Source organism: Hippocampus comes, unplaced genomic scaffold, assembly GCF_001891065.2.
Source record: "Hippocampus comes isolate QL1 unplaced genomic scaffold, H_comes_QL1_v1.1 scaffold62, whole genome shotgun sequence".
NCBI classification, from domain to species: Eukaryota; Metazoa; Chordata; class Actinopteri; order Syngnathiformes; family Syngnathidae; genus Hippocampus; species Hippocampus comes.
The window spans coordinates 234,800-256,274 of NW_017806062.1; the positions used below are offsets into that span (position 1 = coordinate 234,800).

A 21,475-nucleotide genomic window follows, 5' to 3' on the forward strand; every position below is an offset into this window, starting at 1 on the left:
TTGTAACAAGTGTAGCTGAGGTATGTACAGTCGAACCTCGTTACAACGTAACTCGAGGGACATAACGAATCTGCACGTTATAGCGATAGGTCGCCGTAAACATTTCCAGCAAAATGGCCGCCAGCTACAATGCATAATACAGTATGAGCATTTATAGATGTAAAAACATGAACATGAAATACAGTGTAAACAATGACAAATTATTTTATAAGACATGAAACAAACAACTGTAGAGTTCCTACTTCATTTCTGAAAACATTCAGAAAACAGCAAATGAAAAGTGCCTCTTTTCCAATTCAGAGTGTCCCGTGCATAAATGTAAAAACATGAACATGTAATACAATATAAACATGTCAATTACAAATACATGTATACAGTATGAAGAAAAAAATATTTTATTAGACATGAAACAAACAACTGTAGAGTTCCTACTTCATTTCTGAAAACATTCAGTCAGCAAATGTTAACCTGCCATGGGCAACTATCCAGTGCCACTGAGTGTACTTCCTCGAGATCAATTCCTATTCAGACGGGACTTTGCCGCCATCTTGTTGCCATACAAAATGCAAATACGGTCAGTGAAATTATAAACCACAAATAGGCAGTGAAATTTGAAAGACATTTGAGTGATTAGCATTAGCCCAAGAAGCTAATGATGCAGTCCGTTTCTTTGTACAAGATCAGTAGAAATAAAAGAGACTCACATGCACCATACCGATAAAAAATAACTACTATTCATAAAAAATGTGCCAGTTGTTCCAAACCAATAGAAATGGGAACACAAACCATCAACATTCTCCAACAAAAACGACACTTGTTCTGCCATCCACGTTTCTGGCAATGACAATGTCAGACTATGTACACTACTGATGTCTTTTGTGTGTGTGTGTGTGTGTGTGTGTGTGTGTGTGTGTGTGTGTGTGTGTGTGTGTGTTCACAATGCAGGTCTTTACACTATACCTCTGCTGGATCTTCTCACTTTTCTCTTACCTCTTACTGTCATCCATTTCGAAAAAGGGCTGCAAAAAAAAAAAAAAATGAAAGGGAGAACCAAAACACACACACAGAGTTAATTCTTTGATGCAGGTTGTGAAATGGGGTCCACTGAGATGGTTTTATTGTTGCTTGAATTTATTTTTTATTTTTTTTCGATACAACAGACATCAGCTCACAATATTACAAAAGAGTTTTTTTTGGGGGGTGGTTTGCTATTCGCAGCAGGGCTTGGCTCCTATCTTCTAAAAGTCCACATTTAATGAAGAGCACCCCCCCTACCACCTCCACCACCATCTTTCGAAATGCCTGGTTCACTTGCCCACCGAGATGCTCACAAAGGATTTAAGTGAAATTACTTTTTTTTTTTTTTTCTGGGGCACTTTTTTTCCTCTGCACGTTTCTCTTTTCACTCTGTTTACATCACTGAAATAATTCTCAGAAAGGTTCACTCATTACCCAGATAAGACGATTTACCTGTTCGACTGCTAAAACAAAAACACACAAGTCTTGGTTTCATCATTGAATGAGAAGGCTGTTGAAAAAAAAAAAAATACAAAATAGCCCGATGCCTGACGAAAGGAATGGAAATCATGATGCTATTCAATAATTTGACTCTGAAAGCCAAGGCGTTTGTTCTGATGAGGGTGTATTAAAGAAATCGCATGGTAATAGGAGAGCAGCTGTTCAAGAGCCATTTGTGAGCAGCGAACTGTGCTGTGCTGCTTTGGTTGGTCCAAATGGGTGCCTTGTGGATGGCTGATTGGTTTTTTTGGGCAACAATTGTGGAGAGTGAGATGGCAAGCCTGCAGTTTTTAGAGCCAGGGCCCATATTTTAAATTGGAAAAATATCATGGTACACCACCCAAGTAAAATGTGCCAAAAGTACGGATCCTTTGATGTCATGATAATCTCGTTGAAATGATCGAAAAACATTTGGGCTCTCGGTCACTCCCAAAATACAAAGGGAGGAAAATCACACCGTGACCTCAACCCTATAGAGAATCTGCGCGTTAGCTTCATTGAGATCCACCGTGCGACTCCTTCACGCAGCACTTAAGGCCGCTTATTATTCATGTGTTGATTGAGGATTATTGTTCCATCTGGCTCACAAGGGTACAGATGATGAAAAAAAAAATGGAAAAATGGAAGAAGCACCACCTGATGTCGGATTTAAGGATGCGGGGCTAGCGAGGAGCCGAAGCACGCAGGCCGAGCTCTCCAGAGGGTGGGGTGGTTCAATGGGATCATTTTTTTCTGCAGGACTGTCATACGCCACGGGTTGCCTCATTTGTCTGCTCCTTTGTTGCCAGACTCCCCCACAAAATTCCAAGATTAGGCCGCAGGCCAAGCAGTAAAGGGAGGGTGGTGCTATGGGGGGTGGGGGGGGGCATGTACTATATCGGCGAATTGTAAGAAAGCCTCATTTTACTGAAAATGTAGCACATCATGGACATATTGCATTTTTAATAATTGCTGAGTAGCTGGAAACGGGCGGCAATGAAAGATGTCGCTGCTATGTTGGTGCTCTGCATTGCTGGAGTGGCTGACCCAGTTTATCTGCTGCTCAGGTGATTAATGCAGCATCACTACAAATAAAGGTCAGGGCCGGAGCACGAGAGCCGAGGGAGTTGCATATGATTTGTCTGGGGAGGGGGGAGTTTTTACATGGCATCACTCGCTGACTGTACAGCCAGGTAATTATTCTGCCATTTTTTTTTTCCCTTAAGAGTTTGATGAACTTGTTTTCAAAAAGCTGCTGTCACTAAATGGCGGACTCTGGACAATGGTCCGCCATCCGGACCACGTAGCCTTTTTGACATGATATCAAGAGCAGACTTTGGGAAATTTTCAACAATACCAAGAGTTGGCATATTTAGCCCCCGCATATTCTCCACACAAAAAAAAGACGAATCAAACACCTTTCGTTGCCGATACAATTGGGGTGCTGAATTTATGACAGTCCCCTTCAGCTGAACACCGCATTGTTCCGATGTTGTACAAATACCATCCTATGTGTTTCAGTTTGATATTCTTTTTGGCTAATTATTCGGTCGTAGGTAATGCTAACGTGCTTGGATTACAATTCCAGGTTGACTTTTTCCTTTCTCGGACCAAGAAAATGCATACACTGCATTCATGCAGCGTGATGTCACCTCCACATCTCGTTGCGCCACAGATGCTAACATAGCTACAGGGGAAAAAAAAAAAGAAATAACAGTCCATGTTATTATATGTTTCAATGTATTATTTTAATATATGGGGTGGGGGAATAGTTTATGGTTAAGATGTTTAACAATTACACACCATCTTTGATCATGTTTTAATTTTAGAGCAGCTAATTAGTTAGCGGCTATCTCTTTCGCGCTCAGAACTTGTTCGCTGTCCGTTAGACGTTTTGATCTTTTTAGTTTGACGTTTGCGACATATATTTTTTATAGTTGAAGTGGGATCCTCGTCACTCCAAAACCATCATTTTTAAGTACCCCCCAACACACAAAAAAATGCAAATTTGTCAAGCCATTATACCATTGCATTGTCAGAGAGGACAAGCCATTTTCAAGACTTTAGATCGGTCAATAATTTGTAAAAATAAAAGATTCACGTGGAGACTGATCAATATTATAGATTTGTGTTAAATGTGAATTTTACCAAGTGTGGAAATGACAGATTTAGTCTTCTAAGGAAGGCTTCTGTCAAAAGTCCTTCTTCCCCGGCAAACGCGCACATATTCTTCTGATCGCTCGCTGGGGTGAGCTGAAGCCTGTAATATGAACATTTTATATGGACCTTTTTTTCTTCACTTTCGTCGATCAGTGCGAGCAGGCCTAATTAAAATACATCAAGTGTGATTATGCATCGCTACGGTTCACCTAAATGATCATCTCCACTTTTACATCTTCGAGATGCGCCACAAACCAACCCACACGGCGTCTCTTCCAGAGAAATTGCTGCAGCTAAATGAAGCGATGATTTTCTTTACCCGTTCCAGCTGTAGCGCAAATGGTCTCCAGTCTGCCGGAAAATTCTGCTCCTTTCATGGCGATATGAGGGATTTAAGAAAGACGGTTTGAAGAGCGTTGGGCTTCGAATGTCTCGAGTGGTGTCGTGTCAAACAGGTTTTCGCATCCCTTGGATTTCTTTAGTCACAATCGAGTAAATGCTATATGAGCAGAAACGGTGCAGCAACACATGAAGTCAGACAAGATAACAATAATGACCAATTATCCTATCCAAAAATTAGTCATCTACCTTTTGAAGGACTATCTCCATGTACGTTATGTGGTGTTTACCCGTATGATATTGCTCTCTGATGGCTCACATACACCAGTAAGACAAGCAGAATGTCCACTGAGGCGCTGCGCTAGTTGTTGTTGTTGTTTTTTTTTTTTGTTTTTTTTTTTTTTTGTTTTTTTTTTTTTTTGTTTTTTTTTTTTTTTGTTTTTTTTTTAAAGCATGCTCATGTGACAAATTAACACTTTCAATACCCATTTAAAAAAAGAGAAACTCTTGAGTGTCAGCCAATTCAGAGCATTCTGACAGGTCTTTCAAGGCTAAAAGAATATTGTGTTTTATGACTATATAAATATGGATGGAACACAGAAACTACCAAATAAAAAATTAGACTCCATTTTCCAAATATTTACCAGTGCAACAATTTTACTATTTGCATGCTATTTAATAGTAGGAGTAGTAGTAATAGTATTTAGTCGTGCGTGCGTCCATCGTGCCCTGCATGTGTGTGCGTGTATGAATGTGTATTCTCATCGCTTCTTCTGGTATTTGTAAATTTGAATCATCTCTGTCATCTTTTCTTTCTATTCTGACACTGTTGTCGTAGATTTACAACCCATTTAGAAACCACAAGCTGGGTGTAACAGTCGATGTTCCAAAGAACCCAAATGTCATGACTAGAAGTCATGTTTTCTACATGGTGATCTCACAGGGACCCGATAGTGCCATCTACTGTCCATATTTAATGTTTTTGTGTTACATTCCCAGCTTATGAAAAAAATGTAGTTGATTTCCAACTATTTTCTTAATTTTGTGCAAGTTGGCCATTCTCATTGGTAACAACTCTCATGGTTTTCTCATGCACGTCATTCCTTTTCTCTTGAAGGTCAATGGCAGAGAGCTGTCCAAATCCAGCCATGAGGAGACGTTGGAGAGCTTCCTCCCCGCCAAGGACCCCGTCGTGGTTCAAGTCATCCGGCGGACCCCCAGTGGCCGACCCCATGGCCCGCCTCAGGAAATCCATGTGGTGGATGTGTGCACTCAGACCGACATCACCTTCGAACACATCGTGGCGCTGGCTAAGCTGCGGCCTACGACGCCTCCCGTGCCGGACGTCTGTCCCTTCTTGCTTAGCGACAGGTGGGCTTACGTTGTTACACGCTCACATTAGGACATTTGTACTGTACCTGAGACCACTTGACACCTAAAGTCCGGTTCATTTGAATGGTGTGAGTTTAGCACAGCTTTTGAGTTGAAGATAAAAATTAGGTCGTTTAGGTATCAGGCACTCGAACTGAGTTTATATATGAGTGGTGTATATTTTGTGGTAGTTAGTAAAAAGGTCATTGGACTGGATGGTGAATGGCATGTAAAAAAGCCACACTCAAGCCATTCATTGAGTGTGGCTCATGTCATGTTTGGAGTTGTATGTGATAAATAGTTGCTTTATGATTAACAGACATGCTTCTTTTCACCAAAAAAAAAAAAAAAAGCTAGTTTTTCTCCATGCTTTGGTCAGAAACCGGCGTTTTTTGATAGAGCCAACCCTTCGACTGCTTACTGATGAAAGAAAAAGTTCAAGGTTCAAGGTTCAAGTGAAATGCAAACTGTTTTTCTGTTGGTACAAGAAGGCTCCTCTTTATTTTGCTAGCTTCTGTGCTTACATTGCCACAGGACACAATATTATATTAATGGAAAAATTAGTTGAGCTGCCTTGTACAATAGAAAATGAAACAATACCAATACTCTGTACGCAACTTTTTGCACAGCATAATCTTAAATTATCATCCAACTAGGGAGCACAGAGAAGTAGCGATGTTATTTATCACCAAAGTTAATGACACAAATATTTACATGCAAATCAAAGAGAGCATCAGCAAGAGGTTTTCCTTGAAAAACAACAACAACAAAAGAAACAGGAGTCATTATTTCCCCTGGCATCGCGGTGATTTTGTGTTCCGCGCATCACAAAGTAACAAACGGGAAAAGTTTTGCATATTTTAAAAAGTAGGTTTCATCTCCTGGGAATGGAACGACAGGAACTTTTCTTTTTGTTTGTCCTTTACTTGTTGTTGATTCACAGAGTTATTGACACTTGAATGTATTGCTCAAATAAGAAAGATAGTGATGCCTTCTATAATACAATACAGTTATGTGAAAACAACCGATTTGAGTCGAGTATTATCAGGCCAAATCTTGGCCCTTTTCCCGTCACAGTGCAGGAAATAAGAACGCTTGCTAGCGCCACTGTTGTCACTTTTGCTCGTCTCTTTTGGGGGGAGGGAGGGGGGCATAGTTGCTGGAGGCGTTGGACGCTTGGCATAGCCGACGTCATCTCAAAGCAAAGGCTGTGTTGAGGTCATGCAGAATTCAGGCCGAGGGGGGCACCAAAAGCGGCACACCGCAACAACTCTTGGCTCCGATTGTTTTCCGAATGCTCAATTAAAAAAATCTTGTGTGGTCCTGATGCTGCCTCTCAGAAATTGACGGCATGATAATAGGCTGGTGCTGCACAATGAGAGCGTGCGAGGGAGTGGAGGGGGGTGGGGGGAGTAACCAGTCAAGAGCAGCAGGCAAATCACGGGAATGAGCTGTTATTAGTGAACGGCTTTACTTTTATCGCACACACTCAAGCCGCAGTGACAGCCCTCGATGCCGTCTTTCTTCGCCGTATCGCAGCCGAGACAAAGGCGACAGGAAATGCTGTCACTCGGCGCCGTTGAAAGGGCTTTGAAAGAAAACGCAACTTATGTCCGCCTCTTTGTGTTTTCCCGACCTCCCTCCGACAGCTGCCACTCCCTACACACGATGGAGCAGGATTACTACGAAGGCACCGACTACCTCTCGCCACTTCCCGTCGACGCTGACAGGACGGAAGAGTTGGAATATGAGGTAGCAATTCCGAGTCGTCTTTGCGAAATAAAACAACATGTTTTTGCGTTCGGTCAATTTTGATATGATTTTGAGGTAATAGTCATATTCGCAACAAAAAGTTATTTGGATATGTGGACGTGATGAAGGGAAACATTTTTGCATAAATGTAACGATGAATTACCGTATTTTCCGCACTATAAGGCGCCTCGAAGTATAAGGCACAACTTCAATGAATGGCCTATTTTAGTACTGTTTTCATATATATGGCGCACCGCATTATAAGGCGCATAGAATAGAAGCTACAATAGTGGCTGCGGTTGCGTTATGCGTCCACTTGATGGAACTACGCTAAAGGGAATACAATACAATACAGTACAGCTTTATTTATATGGAGCTTTCGCAACTGCAACAAAGCCCTTTACAGAACATTTAAAATACTACATCCAAGAAATCAGAATATTGGTTCATTTATAAGGCGCATCGGAGTCGAAGGCGCACTGTCGGCTTTTGAGAAAATGGAATGCTTTTAGGTGCGCCTTATAGTGCGGAAAATACGGTAATTGAATTGAGCAGTTTTCCTGTCCAGGGATAAATTAGCTCTGTGAAAATTCACCCAAAATAAAGATCTACATGCGCATTCGAATATCGTGTTAAACCAACCGTTTCAGTAGTTAGATTCAAAAAGTGAACCAATAAATGACTTTAGGATTGTTTTTTTTTAAATATATAATTTCGATTAAAGCTGTCATAAGAAACAATCCTAAGTATTGAAGTACATCAATCAAGTAGCATTTGAAATCCTGAAAAAGTATTTCCTGTGTTTAATGAATATGTGCGTTTCACTTTTTGAATTGAACTTTTGAAATGTCGCTGGAATATAATATTGTTATATTAAAGCCTTTCTGTAAGCCTCTTTGCTGTGAACAAATCCAATTACAGTCGACGGGCTTTTTTTGCTCGTCACAGCTCATGCCTGCGCACTGCTGCAGCCAAAACGTCTGCCTCTGAAGTGAGGACGTAGGGAAGACATTTCTTTCAATGACTTTACTTGGAGGTGGCAGTCGAGGAGAAGCATTTTGCCGCCACTTCGCGGAGGAGCCGTTGAAATCCAATTCACCTTTCCTGCATGACCACCTTTCCGTCCGTGCAATGCCCGTGTAGCTGACGTTCTTTGGTTCAATCCAAGATCAATTTGTTCTTGTTAAAAGTGGGCACAGATGTTGTAAATGTTGCCGGCTCTCACTGCGGCCTTTGTTGCTGTCTTCATTGTTGTTTATTGCGTTCCAAACTCAAGAACGGGCCATTCAACGGAGAAGACGATCAGTTCATTCGGAAAGTACCTGCAGTCCGACTTCATTTTTTTTTTTTTTCAAGCGCTTTGATATGCCAAATGCATCCATCCATTTTCTTCACGGCTTATCCTGTTCACGCTCGAGGGAAGATGAAATCCCAGCAATACAGATTAAAGTGACTTGTATCGTGTTATGTGTGGAATTCAACCAACCGATCCAATGTAGAAGTTGGCAAGGAAGGAAACCAGACCATCCTTGCTTGATTTAAGATTTTGTGTGTTACGTCGAAGTTGAGAAGCAGATTCAGGCACTGCAGTTATTGCGCTTCAAAGTCTGCCTTTAACTACTGAGCGGTACCTGTGTTGAACTTGTGAATGGTAGTTTTAAAAAGTTTTTATGACTCAATAAGTACACACGGATTTAATAAAACTAATACTAAAACTAATAAAGACTAAACTAAAACAAAGCATTTTTGGGAAAAAAAAATATAAAAACGAACATGCTGGAAACTAGCTAAAAAATTTTGTTATATATATATATATATATATATATATATATATATAATTGCTGTACTGCCCCTCCTCACCCTTCGTCCTGTTTGTTTTTGCTTTTCAGCCAGTTCGTTTTTATTTAATTGAGTTTTTCTGAAAATGCTTTGTTTTAGTTTAGTCTGTATTAGTTTTAGTATTAGTTTTATTTTCTGTGTTTAAATATATATATATATATATATTTAAAAACATAATTTTTTTTAGCTACTTTTAATGTCTTTTATATATCTATTGAAAATTCCCCAAATATAATCCTGATCTGCACCAAGGTCAGAAACTGTTCCACTGCTCCTTCGGTGAATTTTGGTAATGTCAGTAACCTTAAGTCACTGACCTCAACCAAAGGTATCCCTACCTACCCTTGTATGATCTTTTTTTAAAATGTATAATCGTTTTTGCAATGTCCGTACCTTTAAGAAAAGGCATGCAAGCGCAGGGCGAACATGCGAGCGGATGACGACCGTCAAATGGAGTTCAATCCCCAAAGTAGTACGATCCCAATCATAAACGACATCCCGTTAAATAAATAGCTCTCAACGTGTCGCTTATTTCCACGTTAAAATTGCAACGTGATCATGAGCTGCTGTCAGGAGGCAATCAACTCCAGCAATAATTGATGCTTACTTTGGTTTACGATCGTTGATGCGGTGCGTGTAAAAACCATTCCGCCAAACGAGGCCCCGCGCATTATTGCCGGCGACATTTTGTTTGTGGTATTTGGAGACAAAGAGCAAAAATAAAAAAGGGATCTTGACCATCTTTTGTCAAGAGCTTTGATGAACTCACCACAGGGAAAATGACAAACTTTTGCGCTTGTTGACGGGTTTCCCCTCGCAGTCTCAGTGCATTTGTGGCCGCTTTTTCAATTACTGCTCATCAAAGGCGCCATTATGATGACAGCCCGCAGTGCGCCCTTGATGGCGGGCCCAACATTTTCGCACTAGATCATCCCACCGCCACCGTTAATTTACTGTCAGCTCTTATCTCTGTGCCGGGTGCTAATCTCCTATGGGGAACACACAAAAAAAAAAAAAAAAAATAGATTTTTGTGTGGCTGCTCAGAGGCAAGATGTTTTCGAGATGGATGCTTCAGTTTATTTGCAGAATTCTACCACCATCAAACACTGACGTAGGTCGATGCAAGCGCTTGTGAAATCTTCCCAAAAGTCCGACGTTTTGTTTTTCCACACATTACAACATTAGGCAAAGATAATCTCTTCTTTTATTATTTATAATTTTATCTGTCGTTTTATTGTTCTTGTTCTTGATTGTAAAGTGTCCTTGAGTGTTTTGAAAGGCGCCTATAAATGAAATGTTTTATTATTATAATATGTTCAAATATTCCCAAAACATTTGCCGAAAATGGGCCAATTTTACGTGATTTCTCGCTCTGTTGTAAAGTTAAACAAATAAATACTTCCGGCGACATTTCTTGACTGGACCGACGTGGAAGAAAGAAAAATAGAAAGAAAACCTTTGAAATACCGATATTAGATCTTGACTTATCACGCTATTAAAAATAGAGTTAAAAAAAAAATATATATATATACAGTATATTGTAATATTTGGGTAAAAACAGTCAAATTTTCCATTGAACAAAATATATGTTATTTTCCAGCAAAATTTGGAATATTAGGTACTGAAGAAACATACACCCGTCACTGGTGAGCTATTTTTAGAATGGACCTGTTGGGCTCCCTTATATTGTCCATGGGGCTAACTAGGACCCGCTGGCAGTTTTTTTTTTTTTCCAAAAATGCACAATAATCAACAGAAAGGCATGATGCTTGCTCACTTCATTCTCCTCCGTGTGTAACTGCTCTCTGCTTACTGACAGGGAGGGAGAGAGGGAGGGAGAGAGAGAGAAAAAACGTTAATTGTAGGCAGTAAACTTTATCGAGGCGTGTAACACTTTATTTACTCAACTCTGTCAGCAGCCAGTCATATTGTTCAATCAATTCCAAAATCAGGACAAAATATGGTGACAACCCATATAACAGATGTATTATTATAAGCTCTCCTGGACTTTTATGTCGCTTTTCCTGAGGCTTTTTCTTTCCAACGTTTTTCTTCCTGGATCCTCTCAGCCCCTGCCTTTAACTCTTTCATTCCACAAGACGTACTTGTACGTTTTTTTTTTAATTAGGCCCCGCCTACCAAGGACGTATTTGTACGTCTAAATCTTTTTTTTTTTTTTTTTGCGTCACAGAGAGGAGGAGGGTCTGATGCAATCTGTGAATGCGAATAAGCCGTTTGCATTGTAAATCGTGTAAAAAAAAGCGACCAGTAGGTGGCAGTGGTGCCTCACGTGATTGTAATGCATGCTTTTACAAAAAGCTCTTTTTCTCCGTTTTTTGCCCAGGAATCGCCATTTCCATGAAACTTAGCCATTTTGTAATGACGATTGCTTCAGAATGGAAAAAGATCAAAGAACAATTTTTTTTTCTGCTGAAAGAACAGAGTCCAAACTTTATTTTGGTAGGCTCCATGTTTATAAAGCATTAGAACCAAATATTCCGTGGGCCTTGCAAGATCAGTCAAAATCCATTAAAACGCTGGGATTGAATGAGTTAACGAGCGCATGTTATTCATGTTATTTCTAATTTATTTATTTCCACAGGAGGAAGGTGTAGTTTGTTCTCACGCCTAACTTGCGTCGATGAGGCAGAGAGGTGTGATGTCGCGCCCGCTCGCAGCCAATTTGTGCCCGTTATTCTGAGACGGATGGAGACCTTGCCAGCGATTTCAACATCCTTCTCGCGTCGTATTAGCATGCGAGGTGTGCCGCGTTGTGGTCTGGAGCTCGTCTTACCGCCTCCGCAGCGTCACGAGATGAGCCGGGATCATATTTCTGCCAACGTCGGGGATGGCGTGCAAACATATGGCGGTATTGAGACGACACATTTCTTTTTCGTGGCACTTCGAGCAGCAAGATTTGAAGCTGTCAGATCCGCAGAGGCACTCGGGAAGAGATTGCAGCTTTGTTTGATTTGGTTTGAAGGTGTGTGCTCACAGGTCATGAAAAATGTGGGCAATGTGTCGGAAACTGTTTGAAGAGCTCGAAGATTTGAGCGAGCCGCTGTGCCTGAAGTGCAATTGCTTGCGGATACTCTTAACGTCTTAGTAGATCAAAAGTTAGTCAGTATTAACCTTTAAATGAATCAGCTTGTGCATTTTGTTGTCACCTGTCAGACCGGGGGACGAAAACGAAAACATTTTCACTCATTGAGGCAGCACTTCCTCTCAGAAAGGTACCTCCCACTCCACAGTGTTGAAAATCTGCGCAAAAGCCCCATTCGCCGCACCCACATGGGAGTTTCACACTCGGATATTAAACTGGCGCCAGGGTTTCAAAGTAGGGTTTTAACCTAGGGTTACAGTTCAAAACTGCACCTTGGGTTTCAAATTAGGGTTTCAAACTGGAGTTAGGGTTTCAGTGTAAGGTTTTAAACAAGAAATCGGACACGGGCGTGGCAATCGGGCGATTCGAGTTCTGTTTTGGGCCCGGCAACTTGAATGACGACTCGATGCAGATGTGTGTGCCTCATGTAAGTCAATCGTGTGTTGATGCCTCACCAGAGGGAGGTGAAGAATTATTTAGTGCGGCGTATAGCGTATGTACGCCTGCTTGCATTTGCATAATTTGATCTTATTTATGGTTTAAGGGTCTATATTTGGCGCCAACTCAGGCGGAAAAAAAAAAAAAGCAAACACTTGATCTCCTGTGACATTTCAATTCCCCGCGCATGAGAGCGTCTCTCGTGATCAAACTCCTTCCGGCTCCCGAAAGTCAGAGGGGAAGTTTGCTTTCCAGTATGTTCAAAGTCAGTCGGAATTTTCTGTTTCAACTTGAAGACTCAAACTTGCCGATGCGTTTGATCTTCACTGCGCCAGGTTTTTAAAGCAAGACTAAAGATGAGCACCCCCCCCACCTCCCCCGTGCCGTTCTTTATTTACAGCCAGGCATTCCACCGATACCACTTATTTCAGACCGCACACAATTCTTTACAGTCGCTAATGCTAACATGACAAGCAGCGTACTGTCTCGTCCCCAAAAAAACTTTTCCAGGACTACGACTCGGTCGGAACTTCGAAGTGTGGAGTTTGCATGTTCTCCCCGTGCCTGCGTGGCTTTTCTCCGGGTACTCCGGTTTCACTTCGACCTTAAAGAATTGCTGAAGAACCGCAGTTTCTTTCATCTGCACAACACCCTGGGCAACATTTGCTCTATATTTTTTTCCTCCTCTCTCCCTTGACACAGGAAGTGGAATTGTGCCGACTCAGCAACCAAGAAAAGCTGGGCCTGACTCTGTGCTACAGGACGGACGAGGAAGAGGACGTTGCGATCTACGTCAGCGAGGTGAGTACGCGGCAAATTAAAAATGATCTGGGAAGGAGGCGGGGTTGGGGGTGGGGGTGGGGTTACAAACAGAGGAAGCGGCAGTCAAACAGGCCAACATGCTGTTCGATTAAATGAGTGTTCCAACAAGTCTGAAGTCGGGTTTAAAACATTAACTAACCGAGGTAGCGGGTGTCCTTTCTGTGGGTAGCGCATTCCACTGGAGCCCGAATTGAAAACGCTCAAGTACCTGCAGACTTGTTTTTGGCTCTCACGTGTTGTGAACGAAGAGAAGTTCTGCAGCACTAGAAGATAGAATGGGACGGATCTTAGCGATATCGCTAAGCTAAGCTATGACAACTGATTGTTTTTCCACATTTGGCAGAAACCATATTCCTATTCAGTCATTAAAAAATAATTAGATTAAATTAAAGCACTTTTTAAATCCTCGTAGAAACGGAAACCAAATTTCTCTTCTTCCGCTTCTCAAGAATTATTTCCTGAACTCGAATAACAGTGGCACACATACTGTATACAGTATCTTATTTTCATATCAGATGGACTTTAAGTGACCGTGCTATCGCTCTTATTTTGAGTCAACCACACGCTTGAGGCACCTCCACTATTTGGCTGTGCGGACTTCTGCTATATTCGGACCTGCTCGTAGCGTCATTTTAACATTATTTTCTAACTCTCAAAATGATGTTGAGCTTTTGTCGGAGTCGCTTGAAGCGAGATGAACGCATAGACTCACTTTCGCGAGTTGCGGTCCTCTTGTATCCATTTCTTGTAACTTTTGTCTGCGTTCGTTTGAAGTTGAAAGCCGAGCGGAATATAAAATCGCGCTCTGACAGCTGCTGGCAGCATTTGTTGGGAAAGAGGGGGAGGGAAAAAAAAAAGTTGGTTTAAGACGAGCGTGCTGCATTTTGATGAAGTGAAGAGAAGTTCGCTTGACTTGACTCCGGGTCGGAATTCGTTGCTTTTTTTTTTTTTTTTTTGAAGGAGGGGTTTCATATAGGGCAGAGCATACAGAAGGGTGAAATAGAAAGTTACATTCTATGCATGTCCAAGTCTCAATGACGTGGCCAGACTGTAAAAAAAAAAAGAGAATGCATCTCTTGAATTTTTCATGGGGTTCGGCAAAATGTACAGACGGGCCGTATCCGTCCCGCGGGCTGTAGTTTGGGGACTTCTGATTTAGAGCGTTCCATTAGCCTGTCATGCATTTTTTGGGGGGGAATGTGGGAGGAAACCGCAGCACCCGGAGAAAACCCACGCCTGCACGGGGAAACAATGCAAACTCCACACAGGAAGACCGAAGACGGACTCAAACCATGCGCTTCTCCACCACGAGGCCGACACGCTAACCACTCCCCCCACCGGGCCGCCCTCTTTTGAAATTCGTGTCAGAAAAACACAATGACACAAGATTTTATCATTCATCTCTTCATCTGAAGTATCCCCAGTTGTGTTGAAGTTCCACTCGGGCTTGCCCACACACTCACAAAAAAACGAGAGAGTGCAACACGCAGCTCGTAGCAACTTGATTTTCACTTGTAACATGATGACCTGAATTTTGTCACACGACGCCATTTCCCTCGCCCCATTCCCTTTTCATAACAATGCAACTTTATTCTTGTGTAGGTTGACTTGACTCGATATCCCCCCTCCCACAGTACTAAACACGAAATAAGCTTCAATTTCCATTGCATACTCCCAACCCCCCCCCCCGCCGTCGTTTCTGGAGCCACCTCATAGTGTCCTGAGTGCTGCTCTGAATAGGAGTGGTGTGTGATCAAGATAAAGTGCCACAGCATCCTCAGAGACAATAAAAATAATTGGCACACACACATACACGTGCATCCCGCCCCCCCTTGTTGTGTCAAATTAGCTGCAGCAAGCGCATGCCGTGTCGGGTTTGAGCGATGATCACCAGGATCTCCAGTCTGGGTTCTGACCTAACCTTGTTGCATCCATACTCTCCTTTCGCAGATCTGTCCCAACAGCATCGCCGCCAGAGACGGTCGCATCCGAGAGGGGGACCGCATATTACAGGTATAGGTTTAAAAAAAAAAAAAAAAGAAAAATTGATCACACTGCTTTGCTGTCCCCCAGCATGAAGAACGGCATTCATTTTTAATGGCCGCACATTAAAGGTAGGCGGGGGTGGGATTTCCTCCACCTCCCCCCACCCGCTTCCCACTGTGACTGTTAAAAGGCGAGAATAGCCCCCCTGGTTGTTTTACTTAAAGACTCAGCAACACCGTTTTTTTTTTTTTTTTTTATCTTAAAAGATGTCGCCGAAGTATTAAGGAGGCCCTTATGACGGTTAACATGACAACTTAATATTCAGAGCATGACTTTATTTTTGCGACCACACGAGGGCGTTGTCATGAAGATCGTCTTTACTCAATATGATGTCGTTGATGTTACGGTGCCACGTGAACTTTTTTCTCATCGACTAGAATAGCATGTGGAACTTTATGTTTACCGATTTTATTGTTGTCATAGCATGAAGGCTTCATCCATAATCCGATTTGAATCTTGTCGCATTGCAATTGCACCTTTTATTCCCGTTGACTCGCCTAACTTTATTCCCTTAGATTTGCCATTTTTATTGTAATATGACGACCTCTTACTCCTCTGCATTGTGATTATTCATATTCATCGTGTTACATTGCGACTTTAACTTTATTCGCATAACATGCGTGAACAATACAAAAGTTTTTAATCCGAGTTGCAAGCAAACTTTTCGAGATTTTTTTTTTCCGCTGATTCCAAACCTGCCCTCATTTTTGTTTTTGTCCATAATAATATGAAATATATTTCAGAATCACGGTTGAATTTTTTTTTCTGAAAATACCTCAAAAACCTGAATGCTGCAACGTTTTTTTGTAACGTTACATTTCATCTTTATTCTACCCCTGTAACAGGTTTTTCTTCAAGTCCGATCGCTTTTCCTCAGACCATCCCACTTAATTCTACGTGTGTCCCTTGCAACTTTTCCCTCCACTTTGACGTCATTCTTGCCATACGACAAGATTGTCACAACATTGCGGCGGTTTCCTCCCATGACGACGGCGTGAGATCCAACTTGCTCGCAACGCGGCTCGTCACGTTCGTTTGTTCTCTGAGCGTTACAACTGCACAGCGTTCCTTCTTCTCCTTCTTCCGACCTCATTTTGCGACATTTTAAAACACTGTATTCAGAACCCTGACATACTGTCTTTCTTTCTCTGCCGCTCGCGAGTGCAAAACTGTTGGCTCTTAATTGCGCGGCGGTGTTGGCTGAGCGAAGTGATGCAGAAGCGCATTTCGGGGAAAGGGGGGGGGGGTTGTTTACGTGTACACTCGTTTGCCATTATCCGCTGATGACAGCGCCATTAGTCTGGCCGGCGAAAAGATGGACGCTGGCTGTCAGCGGCCAGTTAATTGTACGGCGAGATGTACGTATGCGCCGTCTGCCCACTGTAGCACCCTCCCATTCATAATAACCGCCGCCGCCGCCGCATTGTTGAGCTCGGGGCTTTTTATTGCATATGAGCTGACCTCTTTTTGCGTGTGTGACTACTCGATTGTGTACACCTCTGTCTCACACTAATCCACTTTTGGTGTCATCTTCAGATTAATGGGCAGGATGTGCAGGACCGCGAGGAGGCCATGGCTGCGCTGTCGAACGAAGAGTGCCGCAGAATCACCCTGTTGGTCGCCAGGCCCGAGATGCAGGTTAGAAAGCGTCGCATTACCAAAAAAAAAAAAAAAAAGAAAACACCCATATAAGAGCCAACCACATATCCGGAGATGCACCGGGTCGACCTCATCAGCGTGATGATGTGGATGTGGTGTTCCCTCCCTTCTCTTCACACCGAAAGCACTCTTGGAAGCCGCCAGCGAGGCACCTCATCGTGTCTTCTTTTTTTTTTTTTTTAATGTAGCGCCACTGTAATTGACTTCCGACGTTCAGTAATAAAAGCTAATGGCGAGCTAATGGCGGCACGGGTCCAGGCCCGCCGCAGACTGAGCGGAAGGACACGTGGTGGGGTGCAACTGAGCCGCCAGCCATTTCTAATTAAAAAGCGCCGCTCCAGTCGTAAATCAAAAAAAAAGAAATATACGATACGGATGATTCGGATTTAGTGGGGAAAACTTAAGAGACAGACGACTCGGAGATAAACGCGATCTCATCATGTCGCGGGTGAATTCCAACAGAGCGTCGGAAAGTATTTTGTTATTTGTTGACGTCCGCGCGCATCAAACGATTTCCTCCGTGTGCAGCTGGAGGAGGCCTGGCTGGATGACGAGCACAGCGAGTTCCTGGAGCAGCTCAAGATGGAAATGCTGGAGGAACAGCGGCGCGAGGAGATGGAGTTGGCCGCCCTCCAGGAGGAGCAAGAGAGCGGACAGGTTGGACGCACGCTTCGGGTCACCGCATGACTGACTTTGCTCTGTGCTGTCTGCACACGCTGGCGTTTTATTTTATGATATACGTGAAAAATGAAGCCCGAATGCTATTGGACCGAATGTGACCTTGGGCGGCTTTAGAGTTCACCGGGTTTACACTACGGCTGAACGATTTAGAAAAATAATCCATTGCAATTTTTTTCGCCCCCCTTAAATTGTGATCACAATTTTACATGCTCATCCTTTTTTTCTATTGTTTATAAATACAAACAATGAATTAATCTTTTCAATAAACGACGGCACTTATCACCACCGCCCGATACCTCCCAATATACGCCAAGGTTGAGTTTTTTGTTGTTTATTACGCATGTGGCTGCAACTGAGGGTTTTTTTTCCAGTTCCACACTGTAGCCCGCCCTTTCTAGGAGCAAAGCTTGCGACTTGTTTTGTTCCTTGGTATTTGTTATTCTTTTGTTAACGAAGGAAATCGAAGTAATATTTGGTGCCTCGTCAGGCCTCTCCATTCTGTCTCCCTCTGTTGGTCATCGTTTTTTTTTTTTTTAATGTCTCTTGGATGGGTTGTATCTGTTAAGTGAATTAAGTACTTGTGCATGTGGAATTCCATTCCAAGTTTTCCTGTTCCAGGAAACAATAATACGTAAATATGTGGACTGCCCTTCTTAAGCACTAATTTTATCAGGACAAAATATAAATACCGGTACATTAATTTTATATATATTAGGTACACCTGTCTCGGTGAAGCCCCGCCTCTTCACTGTTCACAATTAACGGATTAACCTACATTTTCGTGATTTGAGGGGGATCTCGGTCACTCTCCCTATAAATAGCGAGGGTTCACTGTCATGATAATGGATATTTATACAAAACATCAGTGACAATTATGACGCAAACCTGGCAAAGCAACATAGACCAGAAGTTCAGGGTGTGTTTGTTTTTGTTACCAGCGGGAAGAGGACGACAAGCCCACCTGCTCCACCCTCACTCAGCATCAGGACAGGGGCCGGATCCTGAAAGAGAGACAGGACAATTCCGAGCGCAACGTCCTGGCGCACATCCAGAGGCGCCTGTCGCAGTGTCTCCGGGACAACCTGGACCCGCGCCGCCCGGAGGGCCGGGAGGACGAGGAAGACAACGAGGAGGCGGCGGAGGGCGATCGCTTCCAGCAGCTCCTGGAGCTCAAGTGCCAAATCCGCAACAGTGGCGAGTACGACCTCTTCTACAGCCGGCGTAGCACCATCGAGTGTAGCGTGGGCGAGCCGGGCAGCGTTCAGCACGAGCTGCGCATGCTCAATGAGGAGCTGCGCAGCATCGAGCTGGAGTGCCAGAACATCATGCAAGCGCACAAGCTTCGCCAGGGCCAGCAGTCGGAGAGTCCCCTTCGAGGGGAACCCGGCAAAGGCAAGCTGGCGGACATCAACGAGCGGCTGGAGAAGTCGGACAAGGACAGCTCCAGCGCTTACAACACGGCCGAGAGCTCCCGGAGTACCCCTCTGGCTATGGATCGCTCCCCTGAACATTCCCTCCAAAGGATGGTGAGCCTCACCAATCAGCGGAACCTCAGCAGCAGCCTCGCCGCCGGACCGTCGCTCAGTCCCAGCCCCGTCCCGGGTTGCCAGGCGTCGCTTCTCTGTAAGAGCAGCAGCCCGGACCACAGCAATCCGTCCGAGTCGGACCACGTGCTTCAACCCGAGGAGGAGGGGCGACGAGGGAAACCCAAGACCCGGGTGTCGCAGATCCCTTACTTCTCCCCATCGCACAGTTCGCATCATCGGCAGGCCAACATCCCGGCCCACGCCCGCCACTATCAGAGCTACATGCAGCTCATCCAGCAGCGCTCGGCGGTGGAGTACGCCCAGAGCCAGCTCAGCCTGCTCAGCGTGTGCAACACGGAACCCCAGGCGGCGCCTCTCCTCCTGGACGAGCCCAAGATGGAATGGAAGGTGAAGATCCGCAGCGACGGCACGCGCTACGTCACCAAGCGGCCGGTGCGCGACAAGATCCTGCGGGAGCGAGCGCTGAAGATCAAGGAGGAGCGTAGCGGCGGCATGACCACGGATGACGACGCCATGAGCGAGATGAAGATGGGCCGCTACTGGAGCAAGGAGGAGAGGAAGCAGCACCTGGTGCGCGCCAAGGAGCAGCGCAAGCGCCGCGAGTTCATGCAGCGCAGCCGCCTGGAGAGCCTGAAGGAGAACCCGCAGAGCAGCGGCGAGGCCAGCATCATCGAGCTGAGCCACAAGAAGATGATGAAGAAGCGCAACAAGAAGATCCTGGACAATTGGATGACCATCCAGGAGCTGATGACGCACGGCACCAAAGCGCCCGAAGGGACGCAGGTGCACAACGCCTTCCTGTCGGTCACGACTGTGTGAAACAAAACACGCACTTTCTACCCGCGGCGGTATGAATCTAATTGCCTCGTTCAATGTGGCGTTTTTATGAGGACAAGAGGAGTATTTTTCACACTTTGTACACCCGAATAGCATTTTGTAAAGAGTTTATCCGTGGCGCTATGGCATTCCCTTCGACATTTTTCTACGGATTGAGGACACCGTCGCCTATTTTCACAGTCGTGTCGCCAACCGTACAGCTCAGACGCGTGTTTGTTTCCCGTGCTATGTTTCAATGCAAAATGCAGCAGGTCTCATGTGTTTGTTTTTTTTTGTCGAGTAGCTCTGTTCACCTTGTAGCTTATGCACAGGGCTCGCCAACCGGTTTCAAACTTTATTTCTTGGGTATTGACGAAAGCCAAGGGCTACCAGTTGGATTCACACTTCTGAAATTCGCTCAAATTAACTTTGATCATATGGTATTATCTATAACGCTAGTCATGTATGGAAAGGCAACGCTCATGTTCAGATTTCTCACTAATTATGAACAAGAACGAAAGATAGCAAAAGTTGATCACCGATATGTCACGCCTTATTTCTTGAAATAATCACTTCTATAACATTCCTAGGAATTCCATTCACAGCGTCCCATTACCGGCAAACTCTTTTAGGAGCAGGCCTGCCGCCTACTATTATGGTCCTTCGGGGCGAGCTGGTGCAAAGGGGCACCAAATTGGTGATCCACAATATTTGCATCGCGGCTATCCAATGTCATGTTACAGGTGTACCTAATATTGTGTCCAATGAGGGAGCACAAACTACAATGTTGTTCAGGTTAAAAAGAAACAAAACCACAATTTAAAAAAAAATGGGGTTCATATTAAGATCAGGATTTGCTTTAATTTGTTGTATTATTCAAACTTTTTTTTTTTAACTCATTTTCTTTTCCATACCTGAATTGTATAATTAGCCACTGAGCAGGACTCAGCTGATTGGATCTCTTATTGCAGTATAAGGTCAAATTGAAGTTGTAGTTTATTCCCATGTGACATCATTGCTTAAAACAGAAATACTGTCTTGTAAATTTCACATATGGCGCAGGTCCCCCCCCCCCCCCAACCCCCCGCCCCGTCTTTGTTTTGAGTCTGTGCGCCATGGTTTCACGTAAACGCGTAGTCGGCAAATGTGTAGCCAGTTGGAAAAAAAATAATGTGATGATGGTGCTCTTTGGAAAATAAATGACAATAAAAATTGTAATTTTTTTTTCCTTTTGAGTAGGTTTGATGCTGTGCTGTTTGTGTATGATCTCAACCAGAATGCACAGGATCCAATGTAATGTGATGAACGGTACACTGTCCAAACCGACGTTGAATCCAAAGTTTATGGTAAAATCATCCATCCATTTTCCAATCCGCTTCTCCTCACAAGGGTCGCGGGGGGTGC

General features: G+C 43.7%; 1 protein-coding gene across 2 annotated transcripts in view; it reads left to right on the forward strand.

The window, feature by feature from the left end:
* The window catches only part of LOC109529898 (PDZ domain-containing RING finger protein 4), a 172,189-nt gene extending 151,040 nt beyond the window's left edge, over window positions 1-21,149 (forward strand). For both annotated transcript variants that reach the window (XM_019893413.1, XM_019893414.1), the window contains exons 2-8: window positions 5,114-5,367; window positions 7,017-7,119; window positions 13,203-13,301; window positions 15,273-15,335; window positions 16,905-17,006; window positions 17,556-17,684; window positions 18,647-21,149. In XM_019893413.1, the coding sequence (XP_019748972.1) occupies window positions 5,114-5,367; window positions 7,017-7,119; window positions 13,203-13,301; window positions 15,273-15,335; window positions 16,905-17,006; window positions 17,556-17,684; window positions 18,647-20,074 (2,178 nt within the window). In that variant the 3' untranslated portion in view covers window positions 20,075-21,149. The remainder of the gene's footprint in view (window positions 1-5,113; window positions 5,368-7,016; window positions 7,120-13,202; window positions 13,302-15,272; window positions 15,336-16,904; window positions 17,007-17,555; window positions 17,685-18,646) is intronic.
* Window positions 21,150-21,475: the final 326 nt, after the last annotated feature.